Genomic DNA, 23567 nt, shown 5'->3' on the forward strand with positions numbered 1-23567 from the left:
CGCTTTCTGCCGTGAATACAGTGTTCTTCGTTCCTTTTAACACAGTCGTCAAAACACTCGATCGGAAGAAGGAAATCTTATTGCCAAATTATTGCCCGCCAGAGAATCCTCAACTGATTGGGCATTAGAAAACGACGAAGCGTTTCACGCGTACCTCACGTCTGCTAGTTTTCGCGACTGTGCTTCACCACCAAAGCGAAGTAGAAAAGTCGCAATTAATATACTACGACACACCAAATTTGCCAGTCAAAAACAATCAGCTAAGGTTGACACTTTAGACGCATCGTGTCGTAAGGATCGTATCGTAAGGATGGCTTACGGCAATTTCGATCACAATCAAGTCAGACTCGGATTCTTTGCTGCTACTCGTGAACATTCGCTGGCGATTTTACTCTCAGCCGGGTGCTTTTAAGGGCCAGTTGGTACATCTTATTCCGTCGGGACGAAGGCTAAGGAAGCGCTTGTGTTCCTTATCCTTCATCCCGTGTTCGCGCTGTTTTCAACGCAGCGATTCTACTCGAAGTCGATCCAGTCAACTGCAATTCGCGCCTCTCAGTCGCGGTCATATTTTATTATACTAGCGGCGCATCACACTCGGTATGATGCACCATCATGGACTTGCAGAGCAACGTTACTAGAACAAACTCAGTTTAAAAGCTCTGCCGGAGAGGCGGTCCGCGTGGCGGTCGTGAGAACTAGTGGCGCTGCAGTCACGTCTAGCTCCCGCGGCTGGCACTTGTGATCAGCGCCGCCGATGTACGAGCGCACGTGGGTTACAGCGTCGTCTGCGCTTTGTTAGCTCGTCATTTTTGCGACTGTTCTTGACCAGGCTTAGCGTCTTGTACGAAGATACGTGCATGATGTGCGAAGCGTAACGAGGGCGAACAAATTCACAGTGCGGTATGCCAACTTGCTTTGTGCCGGGCTGCAAGAGTGGCTACCGCAACGACGACTCCGCTTCACGACACTTCGGACCTGCAAAAGACCCTACGCCATTCAAGCTTTGCATCGCAAATATAGAAAGCTTACTGCGAATTGCAAGGTCTGTGACGTTCATTTTGAAAGTGACGACATTGTAAAGCACTATCGTCGTGTCGTTGTGGGACAAGATGTTTTGATCCCACGTGGAAAGTGGGAACTCGCGCCAGGTGCCGTGCCGCGCTTGTTCCCAGCACTTCCACCCCACATTTCAAAGTCAAAATGTTCGGGGTTTAGGCGCAAATCCCCCCCAAAACGCACGGCGTCCCACGAAAGCCCAGTGCCCAATTTGGAGGAGCCGCCAGAAATAGAACAGCAAAATGAAAGGCAGGCGATTACCTATATACGCTACCGAGACTGAGAGTTGCATCACACTGACATTCGATCAGTTGTCAGCTGTCGCTATGCCTTCAAAGCAGTGGATTTTCGAGAGATTTAACGACGAGGTATTGAACAAGATGTGCGCAATATTTTACACTCGCCGGCTCGGGAACGGGCTGCTCAGCGCAAACATATGACACGGTACACATAGAAAAGACGAGGACCAGCGCTGGTCCTTGTCTTTTCTATGTGTACCGTGTCAAATTTCTTGCGCTGAGCAGTTTAATAATGGAATACCAACTAGCCCAATCCCATACTTTGCTTCGGGAACGGAGACTTATTATGCAAAAGATAATTGTAGTTGACGAGCAGTTTAACTGCGTAGTGAACGGCCACAGCACGAAACGCAAACGGCTGTCGTACAGTGTAAAGTGCTGCGGGCATGGAACATCTGCTCGGTACGGTACGGTACGGAGAACTTTATTTAAAGATCCGGAGAAGTGCCACCGCTTAGGGTGACACCGCGGGCCTCTCCCACGTGGGGACAGTTAGACCTAGCCTAACCGCCGCATCGCAGGCTCTCTGGACAGCCGAAAGTTTATGCTGATATTCCGAGCTCTTGAGGGCGAAGTTTAAAAACTGAAGTTGAATACTGACGACTCTTCTAGCGACAGAGTACGCGCGAATAACAGCTCGGTGCTCACATCACGGCCGATCTGTTCGAATTGTTTAAGGCACCGTAGAAGGATGCGACGTAGAAAGATGAGACACCGAAAATACAAATATCCACTGAAAAAACTGCTCAGAGATGACATCTATTCGATGTAATCGCACACTGAGATTTCATTTACCGAGTTCACGTAAAATTTTCCGATTTTTGGGTGAGTGTCCCTTTAACCGTCGCGAAAACGTGTCTTGTAAACATTGCAAAGCATTGGTGATGTTTTTCGAGAAAGCTTTTTTCAATAAATTGTAGAAATATGAGTACTGTTTTTCTAGAACGTTTTTGTATCTCGAGTAAGTACGCTTTTTTGTGCACTATAAAGGCTTTTACAAACGTGTTGGGTTGTTCTTGGTCTAGATAAGACGGCAGCGGCTAAAATTGTGGTGGTAGTTATAAAAATTACTCTGAAAACCCTCATTCGCTTAGAAACTCCTATGCTTGGAAGTTAAGCGCAATGTAGACAGCTCAAATATTGTCACAGGGTCGTGACGTCGACGAAGGCAGCAGTCAACAGGTCCGAGATGAAACTCTTTATTTGGCCGAACTTGTGGCCGGGAAACTGAAAGTCAAACTACAGCAATACACTGATAGTGGCGAACAGAGCGTCGACCGTCGATCAACTGACAAGCGGTCAAGCGCGTCGGCTTTTATACAGGCGCTATCAAACTTTCCAGCGATATCGCTGGTGGCGGCGTTATCTCTCGACAAAGCTGGAACATTGTGTGCAGCGCACAATCTTACCAAAACGATCTATTACAGTCGCGAAGCTTCTTGAACACTGCTTCGCGGACAGCGTCGAGCGTTGACAACCGTCCTTGCTGGACAAACCCGAATACATCAAAATAAAACAAGTGGGCGTGGCAATATAGACCGAACATCGATTCTTAGCCAATCAATGAACAATGCACGCGGGCCAGTGCATACAGACGACCTTATGCATATCTACCTAAGTATCCACCTAACTAGTATAATGAGAAAGTTGCCGTGCAGAGTGCTGTGCCGTGGCAGCAGACGACGCGCCGATAGTGGCGCAAGACGGAACTGCAGCGCCGCTAGTTCTCGCGACCGCCGTTCGGACTACCCTCCTCCGCTTACGGAGATACGGAGCTTTCAAACTGAGTTTGTTCTAGTAACGTTGTTGCAGAGTGTATCATGCGCCGTCAGATCAGTGGCTACGATAATTCTCGCTAGCAGGTATTTGATCCGGAGCGGGTCGACAGTAATCGCAAATTCCCGTGTAACGCTGGTATTACACAAATACAAATATTACACACGCTGGTTTTACACAAATATTTCTTGCAGACATTATGACACTAGCTTTTGCACTTTGTTCGCTTCCACAAACAGGATGCATTTTGCTCATCCAGTGCTGCAGATATCAGCATATGCCCCATACTTTCGGATCGGTTGTTTCGATGTTTCTGCAGTTACGCTGTGCCTACTGCATTCTTGTACTACGTGAGTACGTCTGTAGAGCATGTAGAGCAAATGTAGGGTGGTGTGGGGTCACTTTCACTGTTCTGCGTTTTCCAGCATGGCATCCATATTTTCTAGACCACATGCGGTGAACACAAGCCAGTCTGAATAGGATTCACTACTTATGCATTTTATTTGAACGGCACTGCTCACTTCACAAAAACATTACGAATGTCTCTGGAGGTTGAATTTCATTTTAACAGAAGGAAAGGTAAGTTCAAAGAAACCGAACAGGAGTCATTAGTCAAGATCGACATCTCAATTAGATAATTTCATTTGTGTAGCATTGTGATTGTCTGAAATATTGCCTGAAAAAATCAAGTGCAAGGCACCTTTATGAATATGGGCTCTTGTTTTTAACCGCAATGAACTAACAGTTTAAGGTGGGTTTTTGGTAAAAAAATTCAATTTTGGGATTTCAAAATTACCTGATACAGCATTTATTTACCTTTCAGAAAATATATCACATTTCGGCACTCGCTGTTCCAAAAAAATTTTTGGTTCTTTTTCTTTGACACATTGACAGGTAATGCGCGCGTACTAGTGATGCAGAACTATCGATGGTACTATCGATACTATCGATAGCTGAGTCACTGTCGAACTATCGATGGTAAAATATACTATCGATAGTGCTGTCGACAGTAAGTACTATCGATAGTTTAAAATCAACAGCGCGAACTCATTGCAGAATAAATTTGGTTCCCCACATGCGTGGTACATAGTGGAGCCGCAGGAGCAGGCAGGATGGCAAGAAAGTTGACATGCTTGTGTTCTTCACCATAGTGCTTCGTTGACACATGATCATAAAGTCAAACTGTTCAGCTGTAGCGGAAAGGAAGCCGTTACCTGTGGTGGAATTGTGCGGCTTCAGGCTTATATTGCATTTGATGATATCAAAATAAAAAAATTATCAAGAACTAAGTTTGTTAATTGTAAGATGTAACTGGTTGCTTTTAAATAAAAATTTATTGATGGACATATGTCGCCATTTTCACTGCGCAAATAATTTCTCTCGCCAAAAATGTGCTCATAAATTAAGTGAAGCTGATAGTAGGGTATGGCGAATATTTTGGCGCTTTGGCCAGCCATCAACAACATAGATTATTAGCAACACTATGGATAGTTTGTCACGTGGTTGTGACGGCGAAGAATGCCGCAGCAAGACTGGGAAATACGAAGCTCTTTATCTGGTCGAACTTGGGCCCAGAAAATCAAAACTCAGAATACAAGCGATACACGCTGCGCACTGATTGCGGCGAGAACAGTCGCCGGCGTTTGAATAATCTGATAATCGGTGGAACGCTTCGTCTTTTATACATCAGTCATCAAACCTTCCAGCGTTATCGCTGGTTTACGCGTAAGCTCTCGAATAAACTTGAATATTCGCGTCCGGCGCGTAATCTTAAAATGTCAAACAATTGCGAAACTTCTCATACAACGCAGCGCGGTCTGCGCCAAACGCTGCGGGTGAAACCCAAGTACATGAAAACAAAGCAATTAACACGCGTGGCAGTAATATCGCTAGTAATATTACCGATGGTACTACCCATTCGACTATCGATAGTTTATCGATAGTAGTACTATCGATAGTTTGTTTACACTATCGATAGTTTCAGTGAAACTATCGATACTATCGATAGTCAATTTACCGATAGTTCTGCATCACTAGCGCGTACCCCTACGTTATTTCTGCGTTTTTTTTGTTTGTTTTTGTTTTTTCAAAAGAACATTTTTGTAATTTCTGTACCTTTTTCTCGAGAACTAGTGAGCTTGGAAAACAAAAATTTTCACGTGTTAACTAATGGCATTTACATAACTGCCACTAGAACCAGTAGCCTATGCGCATTCGTATTTTTTAGTATTAAAAATTAGTCATAAGTAGCAATTTTCATAAATCAACAAATGTAAAAAAAAACATAACAAATCTAGCTTTTGTTGTACGCTCACAATTTCACTTCCACTTCTGTAAAACCTTTATACAAAATTGCAATGCTCTGCAGATGGCAGATCTCATTTAAAAAGTACATCAGTAGAAAAACAATTACAAATAAAAAATATTAAACAATTTCAAACTATCTTTGAGCTTTAATGTAACCTGCGTCTACCTTAAAATACCTCGCAAATTTTAGTCATAGCTTTCATTACCACTGCTGTACAGTCAAACTTCAAAACTCACTTTCAAAGTTTGACCCCACCAAACTGGGAATATAATCTCAGCTTCACAATGAGAAATCCCTCTTTTCCACAACTTAACCATCAACTTATGAAACACAAGTAATGTTCGAAACACGCACATCAATGTGAAAAAATGCTCAACAGATGAGACACAATACAAATAGTCATAATACCAGTTCTTAAATGAGCAAAACACAGTGGAAAATGTTTAACGAGCAGGAAAATACTCACACAACTGCTTAATACAAAAATATTAGTGAAAAACCTCATCCGTACATCAACAGAAAATGCGATAGCCACTCCAACACAGCGGCACGAAGCATGTTTTCTGCCTGCCCTGATGCTTCATCCGCTGCATCAATACTCTTTGCAGTTCTCATTACATGTGCGTACACAAACAACAGCGCAAACACGATAAAAACAGACAAATTCGGACACGAGGCACGGGCAGTTATAAAGCTGCGGAGGCACTAAGACGAAGACACACCGGCCAAACCGGCGCGCGGGCTACACCTTTGCGACAAGCGTCGCCGCCTGCCGGCGAAAGTTGGAAGGCATCACCAGCCCTGCCACCTCCTCCCATAGGAAACCCCCTCCGCTCAGCACACTAGCCAGTACATTCTAGGCACTATATCAAGGGCATGGAACCTTACCTGTTGCTAGAGGTGCTCATGCTTGGTTGATGATGATAGTCAGTAAGAGTGGCCGACGTTCCTAGAAATTTTTTTCTCGTTTCATTTTTTCTTATTTCGCGCAATAGTAGTTACGAACACCGGCGGCGGCGGACAACTACCACAATGCCGTTGCGATCTGATAACAGCTTTCGCTGTAAAATTGCAAGAGGACCCTTTAAAGGGGTCATGAACCACTTTTCCAAGTAATGATCTGATGACCTTAGTATCGGAGTATACTGCCTCCCGAATCGATTGCCGCAAAAATTTCTCGAATCCGTCAAGAATCAGCAGAGTTATGGGGGTTTGGCGCACGCTCTCAGCGCTTTCTCTCTTTTCTCGTGCCGACGAGCGCACTGGAAGCTAGACAGGGAGGGATAGCACGGGGGTAAGAAGTTACGTCAGCGCGCGTCATGAAACGCGATCGCTCTCGCGCTGTGATTCGCACGCGCGAGCGTGGCTACCGTGTAAAGTTAGCAGACTGAGGAGTGCGGCGCGGGCACGTGGCGGCACCCCGTGGCAAGAAGCGTTCGACCACGGGGTGCCGTGGTTCGACCACGGCACCCCGTGGCAATAAGCATGCTATGTCTCCGCGACGTAAACATGCAGACGCCCCGCCCACAGACGAGAGTGAGAACCGGCCCGTTTGAAAAGAGGGCGCCTGAGGAAACGGCAACTTCTCGCTCCGCTTGTGGCCTTTACGCGGCGCGCACGACTGTAATATTTTGCAGAGCAGTTCATAGCCGTGTCAGCTTTCCGCAGGTTGTGTTTTTTCAACAAGCCCAAGGGGTGCTTCATGACCCCTTTAACACTTACCTGTCCGAGGGATAGTGCGTGCATTGTGATGGCCACACCAAGCTCGCCTGTCTTGCGTACACACACACTGTGGCTGCTGCGGGGCAGAGTAGGGTGTGCAAATTACATGGCGGTGCAAGTTACTAGAGTGAATACGAGCAAGGCAGAAGATCAGGGGAAGTGGAGGCTTGAAGAGATAAGAAATCGTTGAACAGGGAATGCCGGAAGAGCCAACCTTAATCAAGGAAGCAGCTTCCTTGAGAAAGATAAGATCTGGGAATATGCTTAATACCATCAGGGAAAACCTGGAATTGTCAGGAAATTTGGAAAATTTAATTAATAGACAGCCTGATTATGGCAGATGTGCGAACCCTTGTGCTCCTAAGCCTATATAACAACTCTTCCACGTGAAAAGTGATTTGCTTTGCATTACACTGGTAAAAGGAATGAGACAGTAAATGAAGGAAGGAGTAAATGCTGTTCTACTCTTTCCTGACCCTGCTGCATTCTTGCCATTTTAACTCTATACTTTATCTCTACAATTGGCTATTTCTGCTTGCATATCTAGAGTGTTCTTCTATGTCATTTTGATAGCACAGTTACAACATGTAAGCATATATTGTCGCTTTAGAATAGAGCAGGCAAAGCCTTAATCAAATGTCAAACTATTATGTGAATTTATGCCCCCAAAAAGTAAGACACTCAAAGCACACTCATATCAGTGACCACAGTCGTTGTGCATTCCGATTGCTCGTGCTCGCATAAGCTTTAGAAAGTACATTGCTTTTTCCATAGCACATGCAATCCGATTATATAATTGCCGATAGAAGGCGCATCGTGCCCCAAGCGGTGATTTTGTATTATTTGTTAGCTGGCGTATAAGAAGCATAAAACAAGTATGTGCATCATTATAATGTGGCCTAAGCAAATGTAGAAATGACTAAGTAATAAAATAATGTACCCTATGATATGTCTTCATTGATTTCATAGACTGTTGGCCCCTCTCTTGCCCTTATTTTCATGCTTGAATTCCTTCCCCAACAGTGTTTTTTTTTTAAATACCTGTTTGCTGTGTGGAAGTAATTAAAATGTAGAAAAAAATCAAACAGACTTTAGCGTGCTACTGCTGCGATATATAATCAACAATCTTTTCTGCATGTTTTCCTGCTATAGTTGCTGTTTCCTGGAGCTCAGTTTAAGCATGGATGCCTGCAAAGCCTTGGACCTGCTGACGAGGTAGTATGCTTTCTTAGAATGTAATCAGAGCTGCGTGAATAGCAACATTTTTGGTGCGATGCAAATTTGCATATTAAAGTGTGAGTGCGAATCAGACCGAATATTTTTCAAATATTTCTCGAATATTTTTCTAATACTTCCAAGCGAAATTACAGAGAAAAAGTAGCAGAGGATCCCGAGCATATTTTTATGAGGTGTTTATGAGGTATTTAATAAGGTTTCCTTTCTCTAGATTGTTGTCACGGATGGGTGCTGCAAACTGGTGTACCAGGGTTTTGTTTTAAAGAATGAGGTAATGCAGAGGCTGAATCGTTTAATTCACATGATCTGGGGAAGCCGAAGTTCTGTCGACAACACTTTACACGTCCTCTTCTCTTCCGTCGTGGTACTACAGATCACGTCGTCGGCGAGTCTCCTGCCGATGTCGATGCTAAGCCTACTAAGTCGGCATCGGATTTCCTGCAGCTATGTGTTGCAATATCTGTGGAGGCAGTGTTGCAGGCTGCTGCAACACTGTTGATGGCCAACTGATGTGGTGGACAAGGGTGCGCGCCCTTCGAGTCTGGAGTTCCTCTTCTGCTGCCCCTATCTTAATCTGTGGCTGCGAATGCTTCCCACGGCAGTTGTTGGCATTGGTGTTAGTTCCTGTATGAGAGGTCATTTGTTTTTCTCACGCGACATTTGCGGATGCTGGACAAGTGCATGCTTTCATAAACCTGGCCAAGTAACATTCTTGCGTTAAAATGTAGTGCAAAACATGGCCATAAAACAATTCCTTTTGCACGGTAACCCTGGTGGCAGCGTGCTGTCCGTCACATGAAAATGAAACTGTGCTGATAGGTATTGCGTAGTGATGCGGGTGATGTTACGTACAGTATTGGCACGTGCCTGGATAACTTGATATTCCACTATTCTAGGGCGACACTAACGAATTTTATATCACATGCTGATTTTGCGGCACCAAGACATCATTCGGAAAGCACGTTTCGCAAAACAAGTCGATCGAATACAAAACCGAAACCACGTTCACTGCATTAGCAACAGCCGACCGTCAGTGGCATATGTAATGACATCGCCGTCACAAAATGGCGACGGAACGCATTTTAAAGCTAGTTTACTCAGGCTCATTTCGTGCCCAACTACGGTCTGCGTCAAATTTGTTCTCAGCACAGTGTAAATGGTGCGTGCCCCTTTCATTATGAAAGCTCATATCAAAGAAAAGTTTGTACGCCAACGACAGCTACGTTGGGTCTATTCTGCGTGTGTGAAACCTGTGCCTGTGACTGGCGCAAACAAAGGAAGGAGGTCCTCAGCGCATCGACGAGGAAAGGTTTCTATGGGCCGAAAATAGGAAAATATCCGTACCTCGATGACAAGCTTGCAGATGCTCTCAAGGAGCTCCGTATAGACCGACCTTGTTAAGGTAACGGCCTGTAAAGCGGCCTGCGATCAAGGCCTATACAGAAGTGACTTTAACCCTTTCAGATGCCACCTATGAAGAATTATCTGTAAATGCGTCAAATTGATACAACATTATTTCAAGGCACTCGATATTATATTGCAACAAGAATAATGTCATAATACGCTAATTTATGTGTGTTATAGTAAGTATTCCTAAAGGAATCATAATTAAATATCCATTTATTCTGAAGTCATTCATGCCTTGTTTTTGCATAAACAGAATCAAATCTCAGGCTAAAAATATAGTTTTGTGCGAATTCATTTTCAGTTATGTCAATCTTGAGCAAAGAAAAATTATACTTTGGACGTGGCTCGCGGGAAGCGACACATCGAACGACTTGTCGAACATGGTAGTGCCTTCAGCAAAGTAATCGTATGCAACAGTACACTGCAAAAAAAAGTTAAATGAAGACAAATTTATTATGCAGGAGGTTCAATTAATCCAAAGCTCAATGTGTCTGGCTCCCTCTTAGTCACTAGTCGATACGACTAACAAAAACAAGTGGTGTACACAATTGTGTACATAGCGTGTCACAGGGTTAAAGACAGCAAAACTAGGTTACTGAAGGAAAGGAACTGCCAGCAGAATAAATTTCACTTTCAATGAGGGTGCATTGTGCGTGCCTTTTCTTTTTATTTTTCATATGATTGGCAAGGTAGGAGCATGCCATAGCTTTAAAATATCACTTAAAAGTGCTGTGATTTAATTTTAGCTAACAAAACCATTATATTTATTTTCCGAAAGTTCGAATACTTCGAATAGTGAAATTTTGGTGCGAGTCGAGTCGAATAGCAAACACTATTCGAAAGTTCAAATATTCGCACACCCCTAGTTAAAACGTGTGCTTTGAGAGGACCCGTTATCTCAAAGCCAACTCCACGTTCCCCGATTCAGTTACCTATAACATATCTGCCAACTCTCCCGATTTGCCCAGGAGACTTCCGATTTCTGACCCGTCTTCCCGATTGTACGATCGCGGCCATAAATCTCCCAATAAACTGCCTGAAGCCCATGTCGAAAAAAAAATTTTAAATAAAACAAAAAAACTGCAGTAATGGCATGATTGCGAGACCACCACCGCGGCACCCCGTCGTGGCCACTGTAACTATGCAGCACACAAGCACTTTTGGCGCTACCGCGCTACAGTTGTTCTAAAGTATGGCCAAGCTCTGCGAGTACCTGGTGCTCACCGGTGTTGTACTGCGTGAGGTTGAGTGCCGGATAGCAGCAAAACCCAGGTAGCGCATCTTAAAGCAGTTTCAATTAGCTAAGCACCAAGCCATGTCTGCCAAGGTATCTAACTTACGAGGCGCGTAAAAGAGAAAGCGTGCACTGGCCAGCGTGCCAGCGAATTTGGAACTGCCAATATGAATCAGTATGCTATATGCCATATGAATGGGTATGCCATAAATTGTCATGCACTACAACTTTCTAATATAAACAACTGCCCTCAAGTCAATAATGAAAAAAGTTAATTTACAAGTTTTTGTTAATTAGTCACGTCAATGTCATTTTAGCTGTGGAAAAGTATTTCCGCCTCAACATAGAATTCGTGTGCGAAAACAGCAGGAGGCTGACTGTCATAGAGTTTTTTATTTAAAAAATCTGTGTTACTGCCGGACATTTTGGATAAAGTTTCTACTCACTGTCTAGAAAAAAACACCCTGTATACCTGTTGCATGATCATCTCGCAAGCTCTTCTGACGATTTTGATCCATCTCTATTGCAGCAGATCCGTAGCCGAAAGGAATTGCCAGCGATACGTTCCTTGCTAAAAGAAAACCCAAATGATCGGCCAACAGCAGCACAGCTTCTGGAGAACCCCATTTTCGCTGCGTTCAGCAAGAAACTAAACCAGGCCACTGCTGTTTCAACAGCTGCTAAGGCAAAGTTGACAGTGGCTGAAACTCTGAGCCTGCCACTAGAACAGTGAACTGGTGTTTTGTTTTGCATCAAGGCATGTTGGTGCTTTGTGTTGTTATTCACAATTGTTTTTTAGTGGCTACTAGCTATCTGTGATAGTAGGAAGAAACCTTCAAAGCATTTTTAAGCAACATTTGTACTTATTTCGCAGCCTCTTGACGCGTTCAGTCATTCTAAAATTTGACATGCACAGATGTAAGTCAGAGAAAGAAAGTGTTTAAGCTAACACAAGGTAGCCATTAGTCGTGTATGGGTCACATATGTACTGCATTTCTTTTTTGAAATGAGAGTTTTCAAAATAAATGTTACGAGTTTTGCATGCAGTCATTTATTGCAGCTTCTACCTCTATGATGTGACTGCTTTTATGTACAATCCCTGTAGTTCTTAGGACAAGCTGGCAAGTAGTGATGAAGGCCTGGTAGTTGTGTGCACTAAAAAAATAACCCACTGTTGCGAGTATGGAACGTGAGCTACACGCCTGCGTGTTTCCTCAAACAGTGGGCCCACCTGTACACTGTTGGTAAGAAAACCCTTAAGGCCTCGGTTACATTGAGATCTTTATAAAGATCACGGAAGTACAGTAGTAGACTCCCTGCCGAACTCTAAAGGAGTGTGAAAACTCGTTCACATTATCTTGCCTGTTACTGCAAAACTGAGAATGAAGTAGGTTAATGAAAGGAGCATTTCTTTCTTTCCACACGATCAAGAATAAATCTGCAGTGCTTGTTTTCCACTTCGATGCAAATCTGTGTGCTGTCGCAAATGACATCCTTGCGAGGGTCATTTTGGTTTGTGAGCTTACTGGAATTTGTCATGGTCCCAGCACATGTGGCCTATGATCCTGTGTGTCCCATGACAACCAGTGCTAGCCGTCTGTTAGAAATCCTAAAATAAGAGGCCCAGTGTTAGTAGTCTGTGCGAATGTTCATCTCAACCACAAAGCAGTTTGGATAAGGCACTTTTTTTTTACGCTGAGTTTATGGGAGACCAACCGAACACTCCCACATTGTTCGATACATATATCCAGATCTTCAGCTTAACAGAGTTTGTCTTCGCGAGAGTTTTATGTACAGCCAGCCAACTGCAAAATATTTTTAAAGCACTGAAATTTAGAGAAAAAGAAACCAACATGAAATTCGTCTGGCAGGCCTTGACCATCGTGTGCCCAAGGACACTGCAGTGTCGTCGCAAACTCCGCAAACACAGGTAACATATTGAGAGTATTTTATTCTGTACATCAGCCACTTGTAAGGATGATGGAACACAAATGGGCACTCAGCCATCATGAACTGCGTCTCAGTCCTGGAGCAGCAAGTAAGAAATGCCAGCACCAAGAGCAGCAATGGCGGCACTTGCAATTGGAACTGAAAAATAAAGTAACAATTATTTGTCAAAATAACTGCAAAATGTTTTAATGCAATTATATGAAGCTGAAACACACCTCAGTAAGAACTAGCCTTGCGTGTCTGTAAAAAAAAAAAAAGTAAAGCTTACAAGTTTAGAATATTTTGTGTGCGGTGAAGCCATATGTTAGGATATTTTGGTGCCCTGTTCAGTCCTACCTTTTGGTATCAGAGTTTTTTCTGTGCTGCTATTTAGCATAATTTGCTAAACTACCTATGGATCAATACAAAATTTGTTCATCTTCTTAATTATATTGATGAAGGAAAGATTACTTTTAAGGGCTCGTTTTTCTTTGTTACACACAGTATTAATGACAACTAACAGACAATAATGCCAAGGAAAGTATGGGGGTGTTATTTGTTGTAAGCAGGATATAAATATGAAGAAAGTAAACTGGACGAAAAGATAACTTGCAGCCGGCAGGGACTGAACCTGCAACCTTCGAATAACGCGGCCGATGCTCTACCACTGAGCTACGGCAGCGGTCATCCTCCCGTCCACTTTATGGGGTATATATGTGCATTTAAACGTAGGAGTGTTAGTCAGCGCCGATCGCAGCCATTATATTGACTGTATTACTTTGTCTGGAAAATTTGTAGAGGGAAAAAATATAATCGTGCAACCTGATGGAACAATGCAGTTTTCACTGGGCAGACAAAAAAAAAGGTAACTCATATGACTTATGAGCTAGATAATTCAAACTTCCCTCTAATATAGGAAACTGTTGAGCAAACATTTTGTATATTTCAGATTATTTTTCTTTTCTTTTTCTTTCATGTTGGGAGCACAATATTAGCAATGTTCAAGAAGTCTTGTTTCAGAAATATTCTTGCATATTATACCCTAATATTAAATTTTTTAAAGTAATACTATCAAATAGTACAATCAGTTAGCCTTATATTGATCTATAATATCACACTATCATATTACTCAAAAAAATAATTACTAAAGCACACAAAATGTGGCCAATTTTCCCACTGTCACGAAAGAGTTAAGGAGGCCCTGCAATACTTTCTTGAAGTAATCATCGAATGACCTCACTATCAGTTTATTTTCTCACAAATCAATTGCCACAAAAATTTTTTGGATCCGTAACGTAAGAGTTGGGAGTGATTTGTCGCACGCTTAAAGGAGCACTGACGTCAAATTTACGCATGCCAATATTTTACAGCGAAAGCTGTTATCAGATTACAAGGGCCGTTTTTGGCGCTGTAGTTGTCCGCCGCCGCCGCCGGTGTCCATAACCACTATCGTGCAAAATAAATAAAAAAAAACGAAATAAAATATTTCCAGGATGGAACGAGCTTCGAACCTGGGCCCTCTGCGTGGGAGCCCAGTATTCTACCTCAGAGCCATGCCAATGCTTGAAACTGCTTTGCAAAGACCCTTACAGGCTTCATATGTCGGGAAGGAATCACATTAACATGTGTAATGTAGTGTGGTAGAAGAGTAAAATAACAACCAGGCATCACACAACGCAAATTCTGCAACCAGGCGTCACACAATGCAAATTGTGCAATGAGTGGGTTGTTGAATGCTTCCAACCCATTACAAAGGGCTCTGCCATACTTCATCATCAGCCACAGCATCAACCAAGTGCACATAATGCCTTACAGATGTTTCGCGGGTACCATGGTTTTCCACAGAATGACGAAAAATTGTATATTGGCTGCTTCCCTACTTCACAAAAATTATGATTTATAGCGTAGTGGGTTCCTCACAAGTGCACTTCTATTGGTTGCCAAGGAAGCACATAAGGCCCCCATGACCCATTTCCTCAGGGTCTGAATAAAGTTAATTCTCTCTCTCGTTCACAAGTTAACGTATGTTTAAAGCGTGGTGGGAGAGTTAAATAATGACTGGGCGTCACGCAATGTGAATTATGTAACTAGTAGGTCGTTTAAAGCTTCTACCCCATTACAAAGGGATCAGCCATAATTCATCATCATCAACCGTCGCATCAACAAAGTGCACATAATGCCTTACAGATGATACCTCACTTCTCTGCAGAATGGCGAATAATACTGTGGTGGGTGCTTCCCAACTTCACAAAAAATATGATTTGTGCCGTTGTGGGTAAGTTGCTAGTGTACTTGTATTAGTAGCCACAATGAATGAATGAATAAACTTTATTAAAAGTCCGGGGCGGGGGGGAAGAGGGGATTAACCCCTGTCCCGTCCCACCCTCCGCCGATGATGATGGCGTCAGGCGGCGGCTCGAAGACCTTGGACCCGGGCGCCATCTTAAGAGTTTTTTTTTTTTTTTTAATCTTCGAGTAGATTAACTTTCTGTTCAACTGATTAATATGACCAGTATCGAGCACAATTCAATACGGGTGGAAAACCCGCCACTTCGTAGCGCTGCCACATTTTTACCGCGCCCCAACTGATCACGTAAGACAGAAAGAAGTGACGCCAGGTTCAGCTGACATTTAGTCTGCTAGTTGTCACCACCATCGACGTCGCCGTCAACAGTGTCGGCAAGTGATGAAGGCAACATTGTGTAGTTGGGAGTCGCTGGATTCGCGACTTGGCGATTCATTTCAGCTTTGACACTTTGCAAAGCAGTGATTCAGAAATGGACGTCGTTCCAAGCAGCGACGAGGAGGTGCATGGGGATGCACGCTTGGACCATGTTCTATTGAGCGCGAGGCCCACCACTGGAAACGCCGGCGTCACCGTCGGCATGGCGTACTTGGCAGGATCACGTGGTCTCAACGGCCGCGTCGGCTGCTTGTGGAGCGCTGTTTTGAAGTTCCACCTGCGCTACGGTCTGTTCATGTGCGGAGATTTCCCCCGCATTTTGAACGCAATTGAACCCATTGTAATAGGAGTGGCTGCCCCCGTAGGCGACGAACATGCTCCTCAACTGCTCGGTGGCGCAGTGCCGGATGCACGCAACGCGCGCGGAGCCTGGTGTCAGCCTGCACCAGTACCCGTGGGACAACAAATTGCGTGAAGTTCAGGGCTTAAAGTCAAGCCCCCCCCCCCCCCTCCATTTTTTTAAGGAGGGGCTCGGCCGCCCGCTCGGCAGTGCAACTGTGGCACTGCGGCATCCATTTGACAAGTGCTGGAGTTTATTATTATTATTATTATTATTATTATTATTATTATTATTATTATTATTGGCAGCAGTGCTTTGTGCGGGCAAACTATACTCTGCGATTTTCCGAATAATGATTGAATCGCGATTATTTGGTTGATGGGGCGTCAACAAAACAGAACAGGTATTCTCTGACTGGTGAATGCAATTCACCGAGACACTGAACTCCACGGGAAACGCCCCCAGAAACCACGGGTCACCACCCTGTTCGACAAAGCTTCTTGGCACAGCATACGGTTTCAGAAGGCACCTCAGCGTGAAGCTACCTGCTCGTGAATCAGTAATGGCTCGGTCTCCTTAGTTTACCACTCCATTTTCATTCTTTTAGTTGTGCATTACAAGTCTGCATTAATGCCAAAGACGCCTGTATTTTGTCAAGCTTTTTTAGGCAAGTAGCTGTGAAAATAAAATATAGCATTATCTTGCCTGAGGTCTTAATCCAGTGAGTCAGCTAATGTCATTTACTTTGAGCTCACATTTCTTTAGGCCTTTACATCCCGAGTTATTTATGAAAAATCGTTCCCAAAATAATTTCATTTAATGCTTGATTGGACTGCCACGTTGAATAAATTCGCGACATACATTCGGAATAATATATGTAGTACATGTATAGCATTCATAAGCATTTGTTCAGTTATAGAGACAGTTGGCTTCACTGCAGTGTGATCATCTCAAACATCTCTCTTAACGTTTAATCTATAGCATATATATTGTGGAATCTCGTTGATACGATTCTACATAATACGTTTTTGCCTCCGTGATCGGTGGGCCGATCACGGAGGCTGTACAAAGCGACCATGTCTTGTGAATACGTCGTTATGCGACGTCATAATGACGCCATCGCGTGAATATTTTTTGCATCACTCGTGTTGACGCCATCGATGCGGGACGCATACGCTGACGGTCAATATTCGCATATGATGAGGAATCTAAGTCTTTCGCCTTCATAAGCTACATGACGTTTGCTGGTGGATGTACATACCGAGCGAGTCGAATGTTGCGGCTGATGCGTGCTGCACTGATGCTGGCAAACTCATTCTTTCAGTCAAGCTTGCGTTCTCCTGACGCAAACACTAAGTGCTAAAAAGCCCATATTTATTTGTGCCACTCTCAAACTCAGGTTCGGCCTCTCCGACCCCGTGTACTTTCTTGGAGCCGTACTTATTTATGTGGGAAAGATGCCGAGCTCTTTGCGTTAGGCACGACATGCTGCCGAAATTGCTGGGCAATGCTGCGCATTAAAATTTTACATTTTACTCTTTACGCGTTGTTACCGTGCTTTGCGGCTGCAGGTTGCTGTAATAACTTCTCTTCCTTTCACCGCTATGAGAGACCAGCGCAGGATAGGTGGCGCGCCGAAAAAGGGCGCCTTAGAATCACTGGGAAATCAGAGTACCGCAAAAGTAGACTGCACACGGGCACCATTGGGCGACGGCGGCCATTTCCCTTCCATAACGCCCGGCGCGTTGCTAGCGTGTGTTGAGAAGTGACCGATTTGTGAGCCTCGGTGCCGTGTTACGCTCGGCGGAACGGCATTATGTGTGTGTGTCTTCAAGAGGATATTAGAAGTGATTTCGAGTGACATGGATCGACTGCGCGGTTAGCGGTGTAACTAATGAAACGTACGGCGAATCTTGCCATGTGCTCGCGAACTCTCCTCATGACTTCATCGGTCTCTTTCCGTGTCACGCCCGGGTGTGTTCGCTAGGTCCGGAGCTATAAACATCGTTGCATTAGCGCAGTGACATCGTGCGAGATGCCATTTACTTCGACATTTGCTGAATCTTGACTGTTTGCGCTAGCTTTGCAGTCGGTGTTCAGGTTCACTGCAGTCGAGAACGTTATCGAACAACATCGAGAAGATTCAACATTGCGTCCTTCGACTTATCGCTGACGCATAGCTTGCTTGCGCGCTATGCTTGCTGTTCAATTGGTTGACATGTGTAATAGAAGTTGTGTGTGTACGGTAATTGGAAGTTGTGCGCGTGTGCGCGACGTCTTGATTTGGAACGCCAGCAGCCGATCGCACGGGCGAATCGGCGTGCGGTAGGTAAGGTGCATCTTATGTTGCAATACGTTGAAAATAGACCATCAAAAATGATTGACATCACTACTTGTTTCATTTCCTATTTCTTGTCTCCTTAATATTCCCAACGTTGCAATGAATTTGCAAATATTTTGGTGTGTTCCGACAAGCAGTTTTTTTTTTGGCGTTGCCAGCGCGTAAACAGCTGGGGTTTGGTTTCTTCACTGCTGCACTTTTTTTTTTTTTCATAATGCACTCTTATTAAAATTTCCTCGGCACGGTGCTTTATGTTCTTTTGATCAGAAATAGCACATCCCGGAATATTTAAAGCGCATGCTACTGCAACACAGTATGTATATAGACCTAGGGCTCGCATGAAATCGACTCCCTCAATGCGTGGGATCTGCCTTTTTTTTTTTTTTTTTTTGCTGTGACCATTTCTCACCCAGTATACAGTATTTTAAGGGTACGCTCGGCACAATGCAGCATTAGCAGCATTTTTTTTTCAACAAATATAAAAATAAGCTTGATAACAATGCCTTATACCAAGTTTATCAACAGAGTACCACGCTTCTGTTTTGTGCAATGGCAAATGATCATGACACAATTGCCTTTAAAGGGGTCATGAAGCACCCCTTGGGCTTGTTGAAAAAACACAACCTGCGGAAAGCTGACACGGCTATGAACTGCTCTGCAAAATATTACAGTCGTGCGCGCCGCGTAAAGGCCACAAGCGGAGCGCGAAGTTGCCGTTTCCTCAGGCGCCCTCTTTTCAAACAGAGGCCGGTTCTCACTCTCGTCGGTGGGCGGGGCGTCTGCATGTGTACGTCGCGGAGACATAGCATGCTTATTGGCCGATAGCCGGATGAGATGCGCTTCTTGCCATGGGGTGCCGCCACTTGCCCGCGCCGCACTGCTCAGTCTGCTAACTTTACACGGTAGCCGCACTCGCGCATGCGAATCACAGCGGGAGAGCGATCGCGTTTCATGACGCGCGTTGACGTAACTTCTTACCCCCGTTTCATCCCTCCCTGTCTAGCTGAGCGGTAAAAAAGATGTCCAGACTTAGCTTCTTTGATTTGTCAATTAATTTTGCCACTTTTTCTAGGCTGAGAGATTTGCAAAGCCTTTTTGCTTCCAAGACGCACAAGATTGACTGCCCACTACGGGTAATAGTATCTGAAAACGGGACTTGGCAAAAAGAGGTCGCCATGTTTTTACAAGAAAAGCTTAACTAACTATTGACGATCCTTTCCTGGTAAGAGACTCGGAGGCGGTTATTAGGTTTTTAAAATCTAATGACAAAGGACTGAAGGCTTTCTCGATAGACGTGAAAGATTTGTATTATTCGCTTCCACACAACACACTGCTCCAGTGCCTAGAAGAATGTATTGACACCTTCGGGTCGTTAGCGTTCCAGAATGCATCAGGCATGTCGGTCCGTGGTTTTCTAGAATTACTTTCGTTTTATTTAAAGTCCACGTTTGCGTCTTGGAATGAGCAACATTTCCTTAAAAAAAGTGGCGTGTGCATAGGTTCTTGTTTGGCACCAGTCTTGAGTGACATCTTTCTCTCGCACAAGGACCGCCACATTCAAAAAGATCTTGACTTGTCTCTTGTTGTGAAGGTCTGTAGGTTTGTTGACGACTACATTGTATTTGTAGATTGTTCGGATGCCGATTTTGAAGTTGTTGTCCCTAGACTTCTGGGTTTGTTTAAGGATCTATTGCTTCCACTAGAACCTACACATGAGCTACCTTCAGGTAATTCTATTAGGTTCATAGACCTAACGCTCTGTTTTCGGAGTGATCATTTGTGCTGGCTGTTCACACCGAGAAGTGGAAAACCCATTTTACCCTTTCACTCAGCTCATTCAAAACTGGTGAAAAGGGGCATCATCAATGTTTGCCTCGTCAACGCTCTTAGGAGGTCATGCCCGCACTCGATGCAACGAAGTTTCAAAGCACAGGTCGAGCGCCTCTTAAGCGCTGGTTACCCGATTGTCCTGATTTCTGCTGTTGCGGAAAAGCTTTTGAAGCAATTCAAATATCAAGGAGGGCAGTCTCAGCCTCAAAATGCGTCAGTTCCTAAGAACTGTGTTGCAGTCCCTTATCTGCATAACGTTTCGCATAGGCTGAAAAGAATTGGGAAACGCGCTGGCATCACTGTTGTCTTTTCCGCCCCGGAAAAGCTATCGAAGCTTTGTAAGTTGGTGAATCAACCAGCTGCAAATAGAGTAAGATGCTCTGTGAACCACAGAACGCGCTTTGTTCCTTGTGCTACTGGTGTCGTGTATCTTCTTCCGCTTTCCTGCGGTAAGAAACACATAGGGCAAACTGGTAGGTGCTTGAATGACCGCTTAAGAGAGCATAATAACAATGGGCACAATGCGGTTCAAGGACACCTCGGAATTCACTGCCGCGACTGCGGCTGCGTGCCCCTCTTTGAGCGTTGCGAGGTAATAGGCAAGCACCACTCGCAGGCCACGCGTGAGATAATTGAGGCCTATCACATAAGTAAATTTGACGGTACATGTGTAAGTTCCCCATCAGTTGCGCTATTGCAAAAAGAGATAGCGTAACTCGTTCATTTTTTAGATGTGTACTGGTTTCCAGCTCAATCCGTAAAGTGACAAGAGTTCTGCTGGTATTGTATCGCAGTGGCTGTTAACTGCACCCTTCTACGCATGCCCATTTTTTCACTATATATGTACTTCGCTCCGCTATTAAATCATTGTTGAAAGTCAGCGCTGTGTGTTGTTACCTTCCTTTGTCCTTGTCAGTTGCGCTGTTCGTATATTCAATTATGACCTACCAACTTGCCCAAGTTTCCACGCTTCACAGAAAAATAGAGGAGGCGCTGGGACAACCACAATGGTCGACGCATACGATCTTTTTTTTTTTTTTTTTGCTTAAAGTTCCAACAACATTCGGAATTATGCTGCTGCCTCGAATGTACACCAGCAAGTAAAAATAGACTATAGTCGGATGCAACTTTACAAGTCAGCGTCATTTCCTCCTCAAAGGCGGATGAACACAAGCCCGCACCAATGGGCGCGCACTCGGGACTGACGTCATGAGCGGGACGGCCGGTAGCTCCGCCTTCGGAGAACATCGGCGCGTGCATGAGCGGGACTATTTCTTTAGTCGCGGAGGCGATCGGCTGCCGCGCTTTGGTTGTCTGGGCGGGGCCTCTCCAAATGGCTCGCATTCGCTCGCTTTTATGACTTCTTAAGTTGTATCCCACTATTGGCCGCGAGATCGAGTGGAGTCGCCGCCTGGCGGCTTCTGGCTGAACCGCACCTAGTGTGGATTGCTCCATGCGTCGTCTGCTAGCCACGTTGTGTTTGCATGTGCGCATACGTCATGCAGGTCCTCAAAAGGCGGTTTGTTCCGTTGCGTTAGTGCAACTTTAGCCGCTCGTACGTATGCCTAACACGATGTAAATAAGCATTTGGCCTTGATCGGCTGGACCACACACAGCACTCTTGACAGGCGCACTCACTGATCTTATTTCCGTACATATATGTACGGAAATAAGATCAGTGAGTGCACCTGTCAAGAGTGCTGTGTGTGGTCGTCGTACCCTCCGTTCACGAGAGTCATATCAGTGTAGGTGCCGCTCTGTGGTTCAAGCGCATTGCAAAGTGCACTTGGTGTTGTCCTGCACATGAGAAGTATTAAATCTCATGCGCATATAGCCTTTTAGCGGCTCGGTGGTAAAAAAAAAAGGCTCGCATGCACTTGCGCGTTGCGGTTAGGTGTCCAACTTCGGGACTGTCGTTTATAGGTTACGCGACGAGCTTCAGTTGTGTACGGTCCTGGTCCCACTAGAGAGAAATATTTCTGTCAAGTCACGTCTGACACCTCGGTACTTAAACTGTCCTCCAAAAAGAACAGAAAAAGGAATGACACGAAAATCGCAAAACTGAGTTGCCTTGCGCAATTATAACTTGTGGCGAAATGTATACAAAGACACCCGTTTACTTAGATTAAGGCACGCGTTAAAGAGCTCTGATGGTCAATATTAATCCAAACGGCATACTTTACATTTATGTCGTAGCGATTTCACGCGAAGCCACATCTTTTTTTCTTTACATTACCTTGAGCGTTTGTGTTGCGTTGTTATAGTAGATTGATGGAAGGCAGCGGACATTATTCGCATGAAAAAACGTATTTCGGTCCCGTGAAATCATCGGGCCTTTGTTCCATTACTGTCGTGCAAGTAATCAATCGAAGAAAGTTCCGTGCTGTACAGTTACCTTTGTGTACTGTTACTGGAATAAAAACAAGCATGTGCGTGTTAAACGTCTCCGTAGCGCTAAAGCGCTGTCAGCCACGTACATTTCCTCAGTAAACCTATCAACTGTCCTACATTTCATGGTGAACTGAATAACAAATGCGGATGAATATTTGAGCACGCAGTGCACATAGTGCTATTTGAACTCATCGTGCAGGAATACGGGCTTTCTTTTTGTTCGGGGGTATCCAGATGAACGAGTAAATAAATTCAGTCGCCTTACAGCAGTTCGTCGTAGGTGGAACACAAGCTAAACATGTACAAATAAAACAATAAGAAAACGTTATCCTTTGCGAAAACACCGACTGTTGCCGAAGGCAAGCAATCCGTTCGTTGGCAGAATGCGCTTCTCTCACAAGTAAAAGTGACGTTCGGCGCGCTTCGTGCATTATTTCGGGAATGAAGAGCGCACATTACCAGAAAGCTGCAGCCAACGCATTTTGTTTGCCAGAAATCGGGTCAAATCGCTCACAACGAAGCGCTGTTGTGTGCGTTTGTATACGCGCCGACAACCGCCTATCCACACTAGCGCGGCGACGGTGCTGCCGCCTGTAGCCCGATCTCGCTACAGGCGGCAGCAGCCCGGTTTCTACAATAAAAATGCTGCGCTTGACAGGTTCTGTTTCACGCTGCCGGATGGCCCCACCTGTCCAGCCTCACAATTACGGCTACAGCAATGCGGTATCACGCCAATGCAAATAAGTCTAGTGACGAACTAAAATTCTATACTAATGCTATCTGCATGTTCCTTGTTGGGGATTGTATTTCTCTATACACTTTGATAGCTTGTGGTCGTGTTAGTGTGCACCATACATGTAAAGAAACGACGCACACTTTCTGCTTTGTCTGTGCTTCAAAGAACACGACTGCAGCGCACAGCGGTTCCCCAACAAGCTTACTGACGAGCACATGACAAGCCATTTAAAGCAGTGCAACGAAGATCAGGCATGAGGAGTGGTGAGAGTGTTTCCAG

At 44.6% G+C, this 23567-nt stretch overlaps 2 protein-coding genes across 5 annotated transcripts in view; one reads left to right on the forward strand and one right to left on the reverse strand.

The window, feature by feature from the left end:
• Positions 1-12084, forward strand: part of LOC119380289 (serine/threonine-protein kinase 31-like) — a 304021-nt gene extending 291937 nt beyond the window's left edge. For 3 of the 4 annotated variants that reach the window (XM_049417828.1, XM_049417831.1, XM_049417834.1), the window contains exons 25-26: positions 8314-8376; positions 11568-12084. In XM_049417828.1, coding sequence (XP_049273785.1) covers positions 8314-8376; positions 11568-11771 — 267 coding nt within the window. In that variant the 3' untranslated portion in view covers positions 11772-12084. The remainder of the gene's footprint in view (positions 1-8313; positions 8377-11567) is intronic. The other variant, XM_049417833.1, reaches the window with a different exon arrangement.
• Positions 12085-12969: 885 nt separating this feature from the next.
• The window catches only part of LOC119402497 (protein odr-4 homolog), a 62317-nt gene continuing 51719 nt past the window's right edge, over positions 12970-23567 (reverse strand). Inside the window, exon 11 of the mRNA XM_037669649.2 lies at positions 12970-13126. Coding sequence (XP_037525577.1) covers positions 13059-13126 — 68 coding nt within the window. The 3' untranslated portion in view covers positions 12970-13058. The remainder of the gene's footprint in view (positions 13127-23567) is intronic.

The sequence above is a fragment of the Rhipicephalus sanguineus genome, chromosome 1 (genome assembly GCF_013339695.2).
Source record: "Rhipicephalus sanguineus isolate Rsan-2018 chromosome 1, BIME_Rsan_1.4, whole genome shotgun sequence".
Lineage (NCBI taxonomy): Eukaryota > Metazoa > Arthropoda > Arachnida > Ixodida > Ixodidae > Rhipicephalus > Rhipicephalus sanguineus.